Here is a 19426-nt window from a genome sequence, read left to right on the forward strand (position 1 = left end):
TTTCCCCAAAATTAAATTTAATTTGGGGGAAAAATGACCACAGTTCCAGCTATGTGCGGAACACATTCACAAGAGTGATTTTTTTTTTCAACTGTTTAAACGGCACATATACACACTTGTGTATTACACTTCCAAGAGGTTAAAACTTTATAGTAAGTTGTGTTTTTTATTCATAATGTTTAAGAATAGAGTTTTCATTCATTATGGAAATGATGCAAACATTATTTTTTGTTTATACATTGTACAGATTGGAACATTCGTCATTTTGGCTCAAAAACTTGGTACTATTTTGTCAGATTCTCAACACTAATATGTTGAGACCATGCACATTTATTATGAATCTTGCTCAGAATGACTGACTTGATGAATAACAGTAGTCAATGTGATGAATATAATACAGGTAGTTATGGCCAATTTGAGGCAATCTACTTTCATTCAGTGTTAAATTATTGATAATAGCCGTACATTTATTAGGTCACCAGATAAGCAGTTTGCTTTGCAGTTTATTTATTATTGGCTTACCTTTATACTGTGTTAAAATATATAGTATGGCTTAAAAACTAAAACTTTTGGCAAGCAGTTTGGCCCAGTACTAGCTGAATGGTAGAATCAAAATCAGTTACAAACAAGTTATTAATATGTGTTACTTAAAGAAATATGTGTTACTTGATCATTTTAAAAAAAAGAAAATTTAGTCCTCCATGGCATCAAATATCGCTTAAACATATTGACTTTACATGACAACTTATTATACTTTTTGAAATAATCATTTCTTGATAATGTACGTGCATGTGAACAGCAGTCCGCACTTTATAATATAAGGTGGGGTAAGTGCCTTCTTTCATTTATTTTAAATGGTTATTGTACAGATTGAAAACAAATATTGAAAACAAATATCAGAGACACTGATTTTCTGCATAAGGTGTCGAATATATCCGGAGTTGCTCTGATAGAGAATTTCAATAAAAGCTGATAATTTGATTTAAAATATGGAGCTCAGTATGACATTAGTTGTAACATTCTTAGGAGAAAAAAATGTGATAACATTTATCGGCCTGACATAATATTATCAAACCATAAATACTGGAGTTCTCATCAATTTCTATAGCAGAGTCATTTTTGGTGGTATTAGTGAACAAAGCTCCATTGATGATCACTATGATGACCAAATGACATACTGTATAAGAAGTTAATTTTGCGACATGGAAACATTTGTGGTTTTTGCAAAATTGAAATTATTCACAAATATTTGATCACGAAAAAAATTTTTTTTTCAGAAAAACTTTCTTCTATCCTTTGAAAACACATTTCAAACAGCATATTACATGAATATTAGTTTGACTGTTCAGGTACTGAGATTATTTTTTTCTCATAGCTTGTTTGCTTAAGTTTGGTGATAACAAATCATATATGTTTTAATGAAATAAATTATATGTGTTAACAATTAACACAATAGGTTTAAATATTCAAATAACAAAAGACTGTTTCAAAAAACGTAATAATATTTCAAACAATTATATAAATAATTAATATATTGAACAACTTAAGGATTACAATTACAGCATACTCTTAACATGTACCTGAATTTCAATGATATCACAAAAGCAGTATTAAATTCAAGAAATCATATTTCCGCAAATATTTCCACACGCAAAAGGTCCACTTTTCGACATTCGCAAAATGATTGTGATACATAAATATCCACTTAAACAGTACATGTAATTTTAGTCCGTCTCCTCATTTGGAGTTCTCAATTTACACTTTGAACAGTTAAATTGATGACATTGAATGTGACCCAATGTTGTAAGGCTGCATTAATGGAGAAACAATTATCCTCTTTAGCAGACTAATTAAGACCATTTTGAACTTTTTGTCCCCGGCCTTTTCGAAGAAAAAAGGGGAATAAAGAAATAGGCTCCGCCCATCCGTCTGTCCGTGCGGGCGAACATCCAATGGTCTATGAGCTTCATTCCGTCCATAATTTTAGTTAAAAAAAGAAGGAAATCCCATAAACCGACTGGTTTATGTGGTAATTTTACTGGTTTATGGGGAAAAATGCCACATAAAGGTCAAAGAAAAAGCACATAAAACCCCAATTTGTGGCACATCCGTCTGTACGTCGGTCACACTTTCGTGTCTGGTCCATAACTTTGTCATTTATGAAAGGAATTTATGTGTCATATTCAACAATCAGACCCCTACCTCCAGGGTCAAGGTAGCACTTGCTCATTCAAGGTCAACATTGTCTATTTGAGGGTATATGTGGTGTCCGGTCCATAACTTTTTTTAGCTCACCTGTCACAAAGTGACAGTGTGAGCTTTTGTGATCGCTTTTCGTCCAGCTTCCGTCGTCCGTCTATCGTCCGTAAACTTTTACTTTAAATGACATCTCCTCATAAACCACAAAGCCAATTTCATCCAAACTTCACAGGAATGTTCCTTTGTTGGTCACCTTTGAAAATTGTTCAAAGGATTTAATTCCATGCAGAACTCTGGTTGCCATGGCAACCAAAAGAAAAAACTTAAAATATATTCTTCTAAAAAAACCAAAGAGCTAGAGCTTAGATTTTTGGCATGAAACATCTTCTGGTGAGTGTCTACCAAGTTTGTTCAAATAAAAGCCTTGGGTCAAAATTGGCCCCGCCCAAGGGGGTCATTGATTTTCCCTATATGCATATAGTAAAAACTTAAAAAATCTTCTTTTAAAGAACCCAAAGAGCTAGAGCTTAGATATTTAGCATGAAACATCTTCCAATGGGTGTCTACCAAGTTTGTACCAATAAAAGCCCTAGGGTCAAAATTGGCTCGCCCCAGGGGGTCATTGATTTTCCCTATATGCATATAGTAAAAACTTAAAATATCCTCTTTTCAAGAACCAAAAGAGCAAGAGCTAAGATATTTAGCATGAAAAATCTTCTTATGGATGTCTACCAAGTTTGTTCAATTAAAAGCCCTGGGGTCAAAATTGGCCCTGCCCCAGGGGGTCATTGATTTTCCCAATATACATATAGTAAAACTTAAAAAATCTTCTTTTAAAGAACCAAAAGAGCTAGAGCTAAGATATTTAGCATGAAACATCTTCTAATGGATGTCTACCAAGATTGTCCAAATAAAAGCCCTGGGGTCAAAATTGGCCCCGCCCCAGGGGGTCATTCATTTTCCATTTATACATATAGAAAATACTTAAAAAAATCTTCTTTTAAAGAACCCAAAGAGCTAGAGCTAAGATATTTAGCATGAAATATCTTCTTATTGGTGTCATCCAAGTTTGTTCAAATAAAAGCCCTGGGGTCAAAATTGGCCGTGCCCCAGGGGGTCATTGATTTTCCCTATATGCATATAGTAAAAACTTAAAAAATCCTCTTTTAAAGAACCAAAGGAGCTAGAGCTAAGATATTTAGCATGAAACATCTTGTAATGGATGTCTACCAAGTTTGTTCAAATAAAAGCCCTGGGGTCAAAATTGGCCCCGTCCCGGAGGTCATTCATTTTCCCTATATGTGTAAAACTGTAGCAAAAATTGAAAAATCTTCTTTGAAAAAACTCAAATAGCAAGAGTTTAGATATTACATGTATTAAGCATGAAGCATCTTCTAGTGAGTGTCTTCAAATTTGTTCAAATAGAAGCCCTGGAGTCAAAATTGGCCCCGCCCCGGGGGACATTGATTTTCCTTATACAAGTATAGCAAAAACTTAAAAATCTTCTTTTAAAAAACCCAAATAGCTAGAGTTAAGATATTAAGCATGAAACATTTTCTAGTAAGTGTCTACAAAGATTGTTCAAATAAAAGCCCTGGGGTCAAAACTGGCCCTGCCACAGGTGTATCATTGTTTTTAACTATATGTGTAAAGAAAAAACTTAAAAAAATCTTCTTTTAAAAATCCCAACGAGCTAGACCTTAGATGTTTAGCAAGAAACATCTTCTAATGGTTGTCTACAAAGTTTGTTCAAATAAAAGCCCTGGGCTTTAAACTGGCCTTGCTCCGGGGGCCTATGTACAGGTGAGCGACTTCAGGGCCATCATGGCCCTCTTGTTTTATTTGAAGGGATTTTGTAAATACTTGCAACAAATGCTCACAATAATGAGACGATGTGTCATGCGCAACAATCGGTCAACTACCTCCAAGGTCAAGGTCACACTTGGAGGTCAACGATTAACATAATCTGTTACAGGGTATATTTCGTGTTCGGTCCGTAACTTTGTCATTTGTCAAAGGAATTTGAAATAACTTGGCACAAATGTTTGTTATAATTAGACAATGTGTCATGCACAGCAACCAGACCCCTACCTCCAGGGTCAAGGTCGCACTTGCTCATTCAAGGTCAAAATTGTCTATTTGAGGGTATATGTCGTGTCCGGTCTATAACTTTCTTATCTTTGAAGGGATTTTGTAAATACTTGCCACAATTGTTCATAATAATGGGACAATGTGTCATGCACAACAATCAGTCACCTACTTCCAAGGTCAAGGTCACACTTGGAGGACAAAGATTAACATAGTCTGTTATAGGGTATATTTTGTGTCTGGTCCATAACTTTTTCATATATCAAAGGATTTTGAAAATACTTCGCACAAATAGTCACTATAATAAGTCAATGTGTCATGAGCAACACCTGCATCCCTACATACCCTAGATCAAGGTCACATTTTGAGGTCAAAAATTAACATAGTCTGTTAAAGGGTATATATTGTGTCCGATCTAGAACTTCTTCATAGCTCAAGGTATTTTGAAATAACTTGGCACAAATAGTAACAATAATAAGACAATATGTCAAGTACAACACCTGGACCCCTACCTCCAGGGTCAAGGCCACACTTAGAGGTCAAACGTTAACAGAGTCTGTTATATGGTATTTTTTGTGTCCAGTCCATAACTTCTTCATAGATCAAGGGATTTTGAAAATACTTGGCACAAATAGTCACAATGATAAGATGATGTGTCATGCGTAACACCAGTGTCCCTACCTCCAAGGTCAAGGTCACATGTAGAGGTCAAAGATTTACATAGTCTGTTATAGGGTATATTTTGTGTCCAGTCCATGACTTTTTCATTGATCAAGGGATTTTAAAAATACTTTGCACAAATAATCAGAATAATAAGACGATATGTCAGGCCATAAACATGGGTCCCTACCTCCAAGGTCACACTAAGAGGTCAAAAATTAACATAGTCTGTTAGAGAGGGTATATTTTGTGTCCCATCTATAACTTCTTCATAGTTCAAGAAATTTTGAAAATACTTGGTACAAATAGTTACAATAATAAGACAATATGTCATGCACAACACCTGCACCCCTACCTCCAAGGTCAAGGTCACACTTAGAGGTCAAAGATTAACATGATAAATTTTTTAATTCAGTGTTTCATTTTATTTCTTTGATAAATTTATTGTTGCATTTGCAGATCTAGCATTGATCATAATTTTGGACTGAAAGTTCTTAGATCCATATCTCAATTGGGAAAAAAAAGCACAATTTTATGCTTCATATAAAACTTCCCCGAGGCGGGGGACTTTTGTAACTCTGTTACAAATTCTTGTTTAATTAAATTCTACACTGTCAAGCTCTTGTACTAGAAAGAATATGTAGGAATGAAGTGATGTATCACTAGTGTAGTTTGAAACTATCAATATGAACTTAGCAGTTAAGATGTAAGATTGGAAACTTAAAAAAACAATGTTATACAAATAAGCAGTAATTCTTAGATCATCTGTTTAAAAGAAACAGTGGAGCTATTATGATCACTGTGCTGGCCCTATTATTGTGCTGTGCAAAACTTTATTGTAGCCCTCAATAATTCAAACATTTTAAAAAGGTATAGATATGAAACTTTGACTTCTAGTGTATCATGAAAAGATAATTCTGAAAGCTATAATTTTAGAATTACGCCCTGTTTTATACATGCCCGAAAAAATTCTTCATGATTTTATAATGTTATGCAGCTGTTTGTCTATCCGTCTGTCAGCAGTTTTCGTGTCCAATCTGTATGTTTTCACTTGATGGAAATTGAAACTACTTGGCAGAAATGTTAACCATAATGAGATAATATATGCTCCTTTTAAACTTGAAATTTTTGTCAAAATTGTTACTAGTTATGTAGAATGATTTCTATGAATGAAAATTTGAATACATTTGTACCATGACAATGCACAGTTGTATTTAAATAAAGGGTGTTGTCCTGAAAAAATGAGATATGTTCCTTCTAATATTGATAAAAGTTGGATATTGATAGTCTAGCCCTTTACAAACAAGCATTAAGTCCATGTGCATAAATTTAGAAGGTTTATGCATATTTTCTTTTCTTTTTTCATCAGCTCTAATTTGCTGGAAGCTTTCTTTCAAAAATTCAAAAATGAACCCACAAGGTCAGAGAAATGTTCCTGAAAACGAAGCTAGGGATTCCAATCCTGCAATGCAAATAAGGGAAATGAGCCAGGGTGCTGATGGAAGCTATGAAGATATAGATGAAGGTATTACTAACAACGAGGTTCTGAGGTATAATGGAGGTTTTGATGAGGACAACAAGGTTCTGAGGGACAATGTTGGTTTTGATGAGGACAACGAGGTTCTGAGGGACAATGTTGGTTTTGATGAGGACAACAAGGTTCTGAGGGACAATGTTGGTTTTGATGAGGACAACGAGGTTCTGAGGGACAATGTTGGTTTTGATGAGGACAACAAAGGTTCTGAGGGACAATGTTGGTTTTGATGAGGACAACGAGTTTCTGAGGGACAATGTTGGTTTTGATGAGGACAACGAGGTTCTGAGGGACAATGTTGGTTTTGATGAGGACAACGAGGTTCTGAGGGACAATGTTGGTTTTGATGAGGACAACGAGGTTCTGAGGGACAATGTTGGTTTTGATGAGGACAACGAGGTTCTGAGGGACAATGTTGGTTTTGATGAGGACAACGAGGTTCTGAGGGACAATGTTGGTTTTGATGAGGACAACGAGGTTCTGAGGGACAATGTTGGTTTTGATGAGGACAACGAGGTTCTGAGGGACAATGTTGGTTTTGATGAGGACAACGAGGTTCTGAGGGACAATGTTGGTTTTGATGAGGACAACAAGGTTCTGAGGGACAATGTTGGTTTTGATGAGGACAACGAGGTTCTGAGGGACAATGTTGGTTTTGATGAGGACAACGAGGTTCTGAGGGACAATGAAGGTTTTGGGGACACTGGAGATTTTAGACAGCACATTGAAGATGATGATGCTATAAGGAATGATGGTGTATCTTATAGTTCAATGATGGAAGGGAATGAAAACGTAACTGATCAAGAGGAGATAGAGCAACCTGAAGTAGATGCAACTGTTAGTCCTGAAAATAAATCAATTCCTTTAGCTGAAGGCTTGTCTCAAAATGAAATCCAGAATGATCATGAGACAGATCCAGAACCTGAAAATACTACCCAGAGGTCTGATAGCTCTGGAATTAGAAAAAGAAGGCACATGGCCTTAGAAGGTTGTAATGCTGCTTCTACCACTGCTGCTGGTGTTGGACCTGCTGAAGACGGAGATAATGGCATTAGAGCTAAAAAAATTGAATCTGACACAACAATGAAAAAGCTGATGGGAGGCACTCTTGAAAGGACAGAGGAAGTAGTACTTGCTGTGAGCTGCAGAGAAACAGACAGTAGACAAGGTGGTGGGGATGAATCCAATTGTATGGAAGCAGACTACAGTCCCCTAAGAGAAGTGACAAATGAGGAAGATCAAAAAGCTAAGGTTAGTTTTTTACACATTTCTTACATTCACCATGATTCTTATGACTATAATGAAGTAACATTATAACCTTGTATAAATAGTTCAATTGACTATAATTTCAAATATATATCTTTTAATTGTAGTTTCTTTTTAGTCCTTCGTTCAATCATGTGATAATTAGTTGGTGAAGTGAAATTTATGAGTTTGGATGAGTTATTGAAATTTTCGCATGAACAGATATTTTATTTTACTAACAATGTAACAGTCATACATTTTGGAACATTTTCATTCATGATACACTTTTCATTTTACTGCAGTTCATATTTATGTTAAATGTCATATAGAATTGTCAAGAAATGTTTCATTGCCAGATTGATTTAGAGAGGCCAGATTGATTTAGAGAGAAAGATTGTTTGTCAATGACTTTGTCATTTATTTAATATGCTTTAATTTATGAGGGTCATTTTTAGCTGCACTTTTCACTGAAAAATGTAGCTACAATTGATTTGTCATGACTCACCTGGGGGGGCTGCTGTGTCAACATTGGTTTACCCTTTTAGGTAATATGTTTTCATGTCTGGTCATTAACTTGAATACTAAAAACAATATTATGTGGATATACCTTGATGAGCTTTGCCCATTTTCAGAAGTCATTGGCCATGGTTAATTTTACTTGTAATAAGTTAAGGTCATATCTATTTAGCTAGTTACATTATTTTGTCATATCAGTTTATCAAATTATGTTACATTGTCTTATCATCTTTATTGTGTAATTTATCATTGTCATCAATTTATCAAGTTATGTTATATTATCAAATAGATCAATCATGAAGAAAATAAAAAAGGAAGAAAATAAGACTGTAAGCACCAATGCGTCAGTAAATATTCAAATGGTTTGGTTTTGCAATGAAAAGTTTCAAAACAATCTTGTTTGTTACATTTACCATCAACTGACAGGATTCTGTTGTTGATATCAATGATCAAACCCTTATGAACCAAGGTAATTTTTGTGTTTCCAAAAAAATTTACTTAGAAATTACATGTTGTATTGTGAAAACTATGTACAAATGAAAATAAGCATAAGTAAAAAAAAAATTTTAAACTTATAAATCAAAAATAGTATTTGAAACCACAGCAGTATTTCTACAGATAAGATTTTGAGGTTGAAACTTTATCATTAATTGATTAGAAAGTTCAGGATAATTCTGTTATGTTATAACAGTTGGTATTTCTATTTCATTCTGGACCATTTATATAATAGGCTTTTTTGTCATTCCTCTATACAAGTTATCTGTAGTTATGAGCTGACATGATTAAAGGGACTCCACTGAGGTGCAAAGATCTAAAACGAAAAAATTAAAGTATTTACATGATCAGCTGGGGCACGCAAAACAGAAAGATGGGCAAAATATATTCTGTAATAAAAAATATACCCAGAAATAAATTGAAAACAACTTTGTGCTATTCTAGCTTGATTTGAGTGAAAAGCTTTGCAATGCTTTTTAATTTTCTTCAAATAGAAGAGCTAAATATGGCGGCATAGCCGAGTGGTTAACTCTTCGGACTAGTAATCTAAATACTGCTGACTGCGTAGGTTCAAACCCTGTCAGGGGCAAGCGGTTGTTTCCTTGAGCAAGAAACTTCACATTCATTGCTTAGTACTACGTTTGTTCCAGGAACAGATCCGAGAGTGTTTCATTAAGCTAAGATATAGCTTCCAACACAATCCAACTAAAATCAATTTGTATAAACTAAATTAGCTAGACATTTAGCTATTCTTTTTGAAGAATTATAGGGAGCGCTGTTGTGGTCACCATCAGGTGTCAGCTTCCTCCTCAAATTATTGCGTGCAAGTTTCTATCTCCAAATGGGATGAAACTTCACAGGAGATCATTTATTCTAAGGCAATTTAAATCTAACATGACTTTTGACAGAGTTATGGCCCTTTCTTAACTTGTTTTACTCTCAAGCACTGAGAATAGTTGAGCACTCTTGTCCACAAATAGAATTATTATTCTGGAAAATGGAAAAAGGGAGCAAATGATCTGAAATTTTGCACACAAGTTATCGGTGTATTATGACATACATCAAATTGAAATTAATCTTGAAAACTTATTGTCCAGTCCTGCCATGTCAAATAATCCAGTAGAGTCCCTAAATAGGTAGGAAGTGATTATAGAAAATTATCAAAATTTTCACAAATTCCCAAGATTAACTTAAATATGGTTGAGATCTATTATAGGTAAGGTCACCTAATATAATTTATCACATACCAGTGCCGATTTTGCCACTCTGTAAAAACGGTATTGCATGGCTGAGCATATATTTTGATGTGACGTCATTTGCGTTATACAAACATAGTGTAAAAACTCACTAAAGCTACAGTCTCACTGACATCCCGGTAGATGTCCGGGTTGATCCCGAAACATTGGGCATTTGACCCCGGATTGAATAAAATATTTAATATCACCGGGGTGGTCCGGGATGATCCGTGAAGTATAGCTTTGCCGGCTTCATCCTTAACTCTGCCGGGAACGACAGGGGTAGCACCGTAGCTCTGCTGGCACAAACTGGGGATGATCCGGGGTATGATATAGCCGGCAGAACCCCGGTGAGTGCATTTCAAAAGAATCACGACAATTTGCGATGATTGCACTTCTATTCAGTCTTGCAGTAAATCATTATGAATTACTATTCTTGAACAAAAGATATTATATTAAATAAGAATTATGTATCAATGTAATCATTTTTGCACGTTTTCAACATCGGGACCGGAGTCTGCCTGGATCATAAATGGGCTCGAGGGGTCTGGGGATCGACGGGGGGTCTGCCTGGCACCGGGCTTTTTCGGTGTCATGGGAACGCCCGGGGGAAGCACCTGCATAATGTAGCTTCCCCTTTGGGTTCTAACTAAAGTGGACGCTCTTTGTTTTTAATTCGGGCGCGGGGGGTTTAAACAAAAACACCTATTATCAGGCTTCGGGGTTTGTTTTGGGTCTCAAAAGGGGAAAATGAGTTTTTGTTGGGGTTCACTTGGGCCTATTTAAAAATTTTTTTATTATTTTAAAGGGTAATTTTTTATTTTATTAATAAAATTGATTTGGTTTTTTTTAAAATTGGGAATTTTAAATTTTTTTTGAAAGGTCAAAAAATTTTTCCCCATTAAAAATTTGGAAACCCCTCTTTTATTCTACTATTTTTTTTGGGGTGAAAAATTTTTTTTTTAGTTTTTAATTTTTTAAAATTTTTGTTTTCTTTTTAAAACGATTCTTTTCAAAATGTTATTGGGTTAAAAGGTTTTATTTTTTTTTGAATTTTATTAAAATTTTTTACTAAATTTTTGAGGGGAAAATTCACATAAATAAAAATTTTTAAAACAAGATGTTTAAAATTTCATTTTAAAAAGAAAATCTTTTTTTAAGGGGAAACCTTCCAAAAAATTATCTGTAAAATTATTTTTTTCTGACATGAAATTTGCTATATAAATTCTATGTGTTTTTCGTATTGCCAGAGTTTAACTCAGATGTCAGGTGAAATTTTTCTATCTTTTATTTTTTTCTTCACAATAAAGAATTATCCTAAATTGTCCACAAGCACTTTAAGTGCAGTGCTTTGCTTTTTGTAAGCATTATTAAATCAGAGAAGGGTACAAAATATCAATTTATACTTTTGCTTTAATGTTATGTTCACTCACTCATTTCTATTTTATGTATCTTTAGCAATTTTAAGTCTATAGTGCTTTTCTCTTAGATGCCATTTACTCACAGTCATATTTGTATATTGCTATCTATTTTAATGGTTAATATTTATTTAATAGTACATGATCTGATAATAAGTAACAGCTGATGAAAAACCTTTTTGATGCAGTGTCAGTTTATTTCTTTGATGGAAATAAAATATTTTCAAACACACACAAATGTCAATACCCTTGCACACATGTTTTGACATGCTAATGTTAAAAATACTTTTCGTAGACGAATAACTACTTTAACTTCCTTGTTTAGTGAAATAGGGTATTTATGTAAGCGTCATGTTTCAATGTCAAACTGTACATTCTCTCATGATTTGAAAACCAGTTTACATGTAAATCATCAATTTTGTTTTAATGTGGTATGTATTCTAGGCTGTCAGGGCCCCTTCACCCTTTGTTTTAATGTGGTATGTATTCTAGTCCATCACCCTTTGTTTTAATGTGGTTTAATTTGGTTGAGTTTTTATGTGTGATTTGGAGAGGGAGGATGGGGTTGAATTTGCAACTTTTGTCAGTTCTAAAAATATAAGCATAGTCCATTAAATTTAAAGATTGATTCAGGTAAACATAGGTACACTGCAAGTGATTAACCAAATAATGGCCATTAAAATTATACACATTATATTTTATGAGGTTTTATCTTTGTTTGACTCTTTAGCATTGTCTTTAAGACTGTTTATTAATATGAAAATGAATTCAGCTAGTAGGTTTGAAACCTGGTGGAAAATGTTTCATTTTTTATTATATGCCCAAAAGAATTTCAGGCATACTGTGTTATACCCCCTGGCGTCCGTCCATTAGCAATTTAGCTATTTCTGGAGCATAACTTGAGTTCAATTTGGCCCACAATATTCAAACTTCATAGGTTCATTGTCCATATTGGGTAGAAGGCCCCTATTGATTTTTTGGGTCAAAGGTCAAGGTCACTATGACCTTAAAACTGAAAACAGTTTCCAGAGCATAACTTAAGTCCCATTTGGCCCACAGTGTTCAATCTTCATAGGATGATTGTCCATATTGGTTAGAAGACCCCAATTGATTTTGGGGTCACAAGGTCAAAGCGTCAAGGTCACTTTGACCTTAAAACTGAAAACAGTTTCTGGAGCATAACTTAAGTCCCATTTGGCCCACAGTGTTCAATCTTCATAGGATGATTGTCCATATTGGGTAGAAGACCCCTATTAATTTTGGGTTCACAAGGTCAAAGAGTCAAGGTCACCATGACCTTAAAACTGAAAACAGTTTTTGGAGCATAACTTAAGTCCAATTTGGCCCACAGTGTTCAAACTTCATAGGATGATTGTCCATATTGGGTAGAAGACCCCTATTGATTTTGGGTCACAAGGTCAAAGGTCAAGGTCACTTTGCCCTTAAACTGAAAACAGTTTCTTGAGCATAACATAAGTTCCATTTGACCCACAGTGTTCAATCTTCATAGGATGATTGTCTTTATTGAGAAGAAGACCCATATTGATTTTGAGGTCACAAGGTCAAAGGTCAAGGTCACTATTATTTTTAAACTGAAAACAGTTTCTTGAGCATAACTTCAGTTCCATTTGGCCCACAGTGTTCAAACTTCATAGGATGATTGTCCATATTTGGTAGAAGACCCCTATTGGTTTTGAGGTCACAAGGTCAAAGGTCAAGGTCACTATTACCTTAAAACTGAAAACAGTTTCCGGAGCATAACTTCATAGGATGATTGTCTATATTGGGCAGAAGACCCCTTTTGATTTTGGGATCACAAGGTCAAAGGTCAAGGTCACTATTACTTTGAAATTGAAAACAGTTTCTTGAGCATAACTTAAGTTCCATTTGGCCCACAATATTCAAATTTCATTGGATGATTGTCCATATTAGGTAGAAGACCCCATTTGATTTTGGGGCACAAGGTCAAAGGTCACTTTTACCTTAAAACTGAAAACAGTTTCCGGGGTATAACTTAAGTTCCATTTGGACCACAATATTGTAACTTTAAAGGAGGATTGTTATTTGAAGGAGGTAATACTTTATTTAATTCCCATGTCTTACAAATGCTTCATCTTTACTAAAAAAAAATCACTTTCGGGCATATAATGCTCCGCCTAGCGGTGCTCTTGTTCAACTTTCATTACTTACTGTTTGACAAAATAATAAATGACTATGCATTATATGAACTTAAAGATATATGTATTGTATTTTTGTCTCTCTTAAAATTTGTTAAAATATTAATAAAAAAAGAAGAAAAAAAGAGATACTGGAATAAATGAGATGCAGATTCTCAATTTAAAAGTAAGAGAGATAAAAAAATAATCAAATTAATAATGTTGAAAAAAAAATGCTTATTGTAATACTCACTGTAGAACCCCCTGAATAAGCATATAAGTGTGCTTCTAAATTATTAACTGAAGCTTTTATGCGGTATTCTTTGATATGTGCACACAATTTGCACCTATTTTTGATATTATGTGCTGCATTACAGAACAAAATAATTTTAAGCTAGGTGTGTGATTTTTCTTATGCTTGATATATAGAAGGTGTTTGGTTGTTTTCATATAAGATCAAAATAAATATTTTTCTGTAATGTTTTAATGAGTGGTGTTGACCCTGAGTGAATGTATAAAAGCTGGTGTTCATGAGTGAAATTAAGTTGACCTTGCATACAAAACAAATAAATTTTCTATCTATTTCATGCTTTTTAGGGGTTTTCAGTCGTTTTACTGATTTTTGTTTTTGCTGTGTAAAAAAACATGCACTCTCATCCATGATGTCATAAGGTCATGACCTCAGATCGTCTTTTTTTGAAAAATAAATCTGTAAAAATTTTACGAATTACATGTACATTATGTTTTTATAATGATATGTGCAGATATTCACAAGCTTTTCATAATCAAGCATATTTTACTCATGAATGTGTGTAATTCTGACTGTATTTCACTAAGTCTTATTTATTATGTAAGTTATATTCTTTTCATCCACATTCAGATAAAGTTCAGCTACTGTGAAAATAATATCTTATTTTTCATTAAATATCTCACAGTGAAATTATCAAAATATAATTTCACTTTCCACTATAGATAGATAAACACTGAAATGTTGTATTAGTGAAAATATATCTACAATGTTTGTTTTACTCAATAATTTTATTGATCATAAAAATTATATAGTTAAATTTGATACTTTAATGATTTTAAAATAACAAATACTTATGTATGCATGAAAATAAATCTCAAAATTTTGACATGGTGGTTAACACTTATTGTTGCTTACTAAATGATCTAATATTTGCACATGGAAAGAAAATGAAACATTATTTGGAATGAGATTTGAAATTTGTTAACAATCTGCATGTGCATCATTCAGCATCTTACATGTTCTAACATACTGCTATACAGAGAATGCCTAGGCATTGTTACATGACATATCCATCATATACTGTCTATACAAAATAGCTTGACATAAAATTTAAAAAACTAGACATACATTTATGCTCTTATTTGTGGTGTCAAATTACGAACAATATATATACACTTATTTCTAAAGATATTATATTTTCCCTGTTAGAAAAATATATAAGGGCTTTATGTTCAGGTTCAATTTTTTGGTGGGAAAATGTAAACCTATTTTTTGAAATGTGGAGTTCTACACTTTATATATATCTTTTTAATCATATTTAAATCTGATCAATATTTTTTTCCAGGAAAAAAAGCTAGTAGCCCGGCAGAGCTGTATAGACATGGGATATCAAGACAGAAGGGTTAGTTGGGCGGAAGGAAAATTTCAAAGAGAGCATGGTAAGGAGAATCAAGGATAGAAAAATATTAATATCATCTTTCATATTAAATTTATATAAGTCATTTTGTGACCTAAACCTCCAATCCCCTTAGGGATGCTGGAGGAAATAACAGGCTTCCATTTTCACTCTCACTACTATACAGTTTAAGTCCAAGATTATAATACATGTATAAAGATATTTTCTATGTCTTAACTCAGATTTCATGTAATTGATTGATCAGGCATGCATTTGATTGGTCAATAACCAGCACAATATGTCGACTGACTAATAAAAGTTTAAAGGTTTATGATTGTATTCTTCTCATTTAAATGTTTGCTTTACTTCTGAGTTCCATAGCAATATAAATTTTGACTTTTTGATCATGTTGCAGGCGGAAGTGATGACTACTCTGCAGTCGATCTTGCCAAGTATATGGAAGAAGTATGTTTTATCTTTCTTTACAAGCAATAAAGGATTTTATGTTTAAAGCCTTAATTATGTCATCTGTTGTAGCAAACAATGTTTTAAGCACCATCAACTCAGGCAATACATTTATAAGAATTGTGTTTAAATTTTACTTGTTTTGCTACAATTTTTAAAATCAAATCAAAACAAACTGTACTTTCCAAAGAAATATGAGGCAAAAAGATGATGTTCTCACAGTACTGTATAACCTGCCTTTATATTTAAGCAATACTCACTAAATACTATGATACATCAAATTACCACCTACATTATTAAGTTAGACAACTTTATTAACTGCTATTCATGGATTGGAACAAGATGTAGACCAAAGTGGAGAGGTCGTTTTGTGTATCAGTTTCAGAATCATGGGTAGGAGCCCAATAGGGGTGAAAACCAGGCAGTACTGGTTAGTGCCAGAAATAGGTGGACTCAAAAGTGGTTTTAATATAAATCAAAGCTTTCATCAAAATCGGGCTAAAGCAATTATGTTATGATAACAAACAGACCAGTTCACAACAATCATTGTGGTTCTATTATACTGTATGCAAACGAAACAGTTGTCAATTAAGTACCTTTTGAAAAAATAGTTCAATCATGACAGCTTTAAAGAGTATTAATTAGTGTGTGAACTCAAATGTAAATTCAAAAAAAGCAGAATTGAGTTTAATATTTAGCAAGCAAAGGTATAAAAAGAAAGTAAGTTGATAATTGTTATTACAGGCCGCCCTGCTGACATTCTTAATATCTGAAGAAATAATGACTGGCATCTGCCTTAAGTATAAAGCCAAGTCAAACTGCACATGTTTTCAGTCTCTATACTACTAGCTGTCTAATTGTACATGGTAATTTATTATTTAAAAACAGGACAGGTCTAAAGAAAACAAAATTACATCTGCAAATTCTGATATAACTTTTGTTAATCAAACTTCAGAGGCAGGATGATGTTCCTGATGCATCACATGACCCTGGACCATCACATGACCCTGGACCATCACATGACCCTGGACCATCACATGACCCTGAGCCATCACATGATCCAAGCACATCACATGATCTTGGACCATCTCATGTAACCATGGCAACAGAAGATGGTCAATACAAATTGACTGCTAAGTTGACAGATTATGGTACAACCTTATCTTTTTTTTTTTTAATTGTTTTGTGATTTAAAAAATCTCTAGCTATATTTATATTATCTTATTGTGCCATTAATGTAGTAGTATTAGCATAGTTGTTAAGATGAATTTCTAAATCTTTTAAAAATGCTTACCTGCATATATGTTATATTTCACACTATCAAATATAGGGGTGTCCGTGGCCGAGTGGTTAAAGCCGTTAACTTCAAACCTCAGCTAGCTTACGGAATGTCGGTGGTTCTACCAAGGTGCCTGTTCGTGCCTGAAATAATGCACAGAAGGGCACCTGAGGTCTTCCTCCACAAGAAAAGCTGGAACATCGCCATGATGACCTATACTGTGTCGGTGTGACGTAAACCCAATCAAACAAAACAAAGTATGGAATATAACTAATGAACTCTCAGCGTTGGCACCCTGTAATGTTCCAACTGAAAACATTATTGAAGCCTATCTTAACCAATTTAGCCTCCTTTTCATTTTCAGATTCCAAATGCATATCATTGTCCATTGGCCTTGTTTTCATTTCAGAGTTCAAAAACCCATATCATGTCATTATTGTACTTGAAGTATCAAAGTTCTGTCAAAATGCAAAAAAAATAGTGGTGTGAAATAAAGAGGTCATTATACAATGTTTTAAGAACCATTCTGATTCTATTGGACTCAAACACAGCATAAAACCTATACCTGACTAATATTGTGCCTTGTGCATAATAGGTTTGACAACTGTGTTCTCATCCAGTATTGTACTCAACAATGTATAATAACCTCATATCATATTATCTTTTACAGATTCTTTTATTTACTTTGTCTAGGCTGTCCTAATGATGGGAGTCATCACATTATTGAACTTGAAGGACTTTCCATGGATAGAAGTCATTGTGGATGTTATCTAAAGGTGATAGGGATAGCTTCCAACAGTCCCTAACCATGGCACCCTCAAACACATTTTGTCTATAACAGATAACTGATTTAAAAAATGAAGGCCTGTAATTAGCAGTTTAAATGGGATTAAGGGAAAGGAATCTGAAGAAAATGATTTACACTAAATGAGAGTGTGAATTGTTTTCACTTAAATGTTATAAAGCCTGAACTTGTGACAAGCTATAAAGCATTGCTGGGAGGGATTTTAAGTAATTTGATATGACATAACAAAGAATGTTTTCTGATTTTTTATGCTCCCCGAAAAAATTTCGGGGGAGCATATAGTCGCCGCCTTGTCCGTCCGTCTTTGCGTCCGTCCGTCCGTCCCCTTTTCTTGTCCGGGACATAACTTTGAAACAACAAGAGGTATCAACATGAAACTTTGTAGGTAGATAGATCTCATTGAGTAGGTGTGCAGTGCACAAGAACCGTAACTCTGCCTTGCCTAATTTTTGAATTATCCCCCTTTGTTTATTTTACACTTTGAACTTTGTCCGGGACATAACTCTAAAAGTATAAGAGGTATCAACATGAAACTTTGTAGGTAGATAGATCTCATTGAGTAGGTGTGCAGTGCACAAGAACCGTAACTCTGCCTTGCCTAATTTTTTGAATTACCCCCCTTTGTTTATTTTACACTTTGAAATTTTGTCCGGGACATAACTCTAAAAGTATAAGAGGTATCAACATGAAACTTTGTAGGTAGATATTCATTGAGTAGGTGTGCAGTGCACAAGAACCGTAACTCTGCCTTGCCTAATTTGTGAATTATCCCCCTTTGTTTATTTTACACTTTGAACTTTGTCCGGGACATAACTCTAAAAGTATAAGAGGTATCAACATGAAACTTTGTAGTTAGATAGATCTCATTGAGTAGGTGTGCAGTGCACAAGAACCGTAACTCTGCCTTGCCTAATTTTTGAAATTATTCCCCTTTGTTTATTTTACACTTTTGAACTTTGTCAGGGACATAACTCTAAAAGTATAAGAGGTATCAACATGAAAACTTGTAGGTAGATAGATCTCATTGAGTAGGTGTGCAGTGCACAAAAACCGTAACTCTGCCTTGTCTAATTTTTAAATTATCCCCCTTTGTTTATTTTACACTTTGAACTTTGTCCGGGACATAACTCTAAAAGTATAAGAGGTATCAACATGAAACTTTGTAGGTAGATAGATCTCATTGAGTAGGTGTGCAGTGAATAAGAACCTTAACTCTGCCTTGCCTAATTTTTGAATTATCCCCCTTTGTTTTTTTTTACACTTTGAACTTTGTCCGGGACATAACTCTTAATGTATAAGAGATATCAACATGAAACTTTGTAGGTAGATAGATCTCATTGAGTAAGTTTGCAGTGCACAAGAACTGTAACACTGTCTTGCCTACTTTTGGAGTTATTGCCCTTTGTTCATTTTGACACTTTGAACTTTGTCTGGGACATTACTCTAAAATTATAAGAGATATCAGCATGAAACTTTGTAGATAGATAGGTCTCATTGGGTGGAAGTGCAGTGCTTAAGAATCATTACTCTGCCTTGCCTTATTTTGAAGAAATTGCCCTTTGTTTATTTTTACTTTTGACTTTTGTCCTGGACATTACTTTAAAACTATTAGAGATATCAACATGAAACTTTGTAGGTAGCTAGATATATAATTGGATAGAACTGCAATGCTTTAAGAACCTAAA

At 34.1% G+C, this 19426-nt stretch overlaps 1 protein-coding gene across 1 annotated transcript; it reads left to right on the forward strand.

Moving 5' to 3' along the window:
* Window positions 1-6354: 6354 nt before the first annotated feature.
* LOC132717767 (uncharacterized) lies at window positions 6355-18381 on the forward strand. Its single transcript, XM_060701327.1, has 6 exons — window positions 6355-6645; window positions 6686-7732; window positions 15142-15235; window positions 15608-15657; window positions 16613-16808; window positions 17630-18381. Exons 1-6 carry the CDS (start codon window positions 6355-6357, stop codon window positions 17740-17742), a joined length of 1791 nt encoding a protein of 596 aa, XP_060557310.1. The 3' UTR covers window positions 17743-18381.
* Window positions 18382-19426: the final 1045 nt, after the last annotated feature.

The sequence above is a fragment of the Ruditapes philippinarum genome, unplaced genomic scaffold (genome assembly GCF_026571515.1).
Source record: "Ruditapes philippinarum isolate M1 unplaced genomic scaffold, ASM2657151v2 ctg10837_1_1_1_1, whole genome shotgun sequence".
In the NCBI taxonomy this organism is placed as follows: Eukaryota; Metazoa; Mollusca; class Bivalvia; order Venerida; family Veneridae; genus Ruditapes; species Ruditapes philippinarum.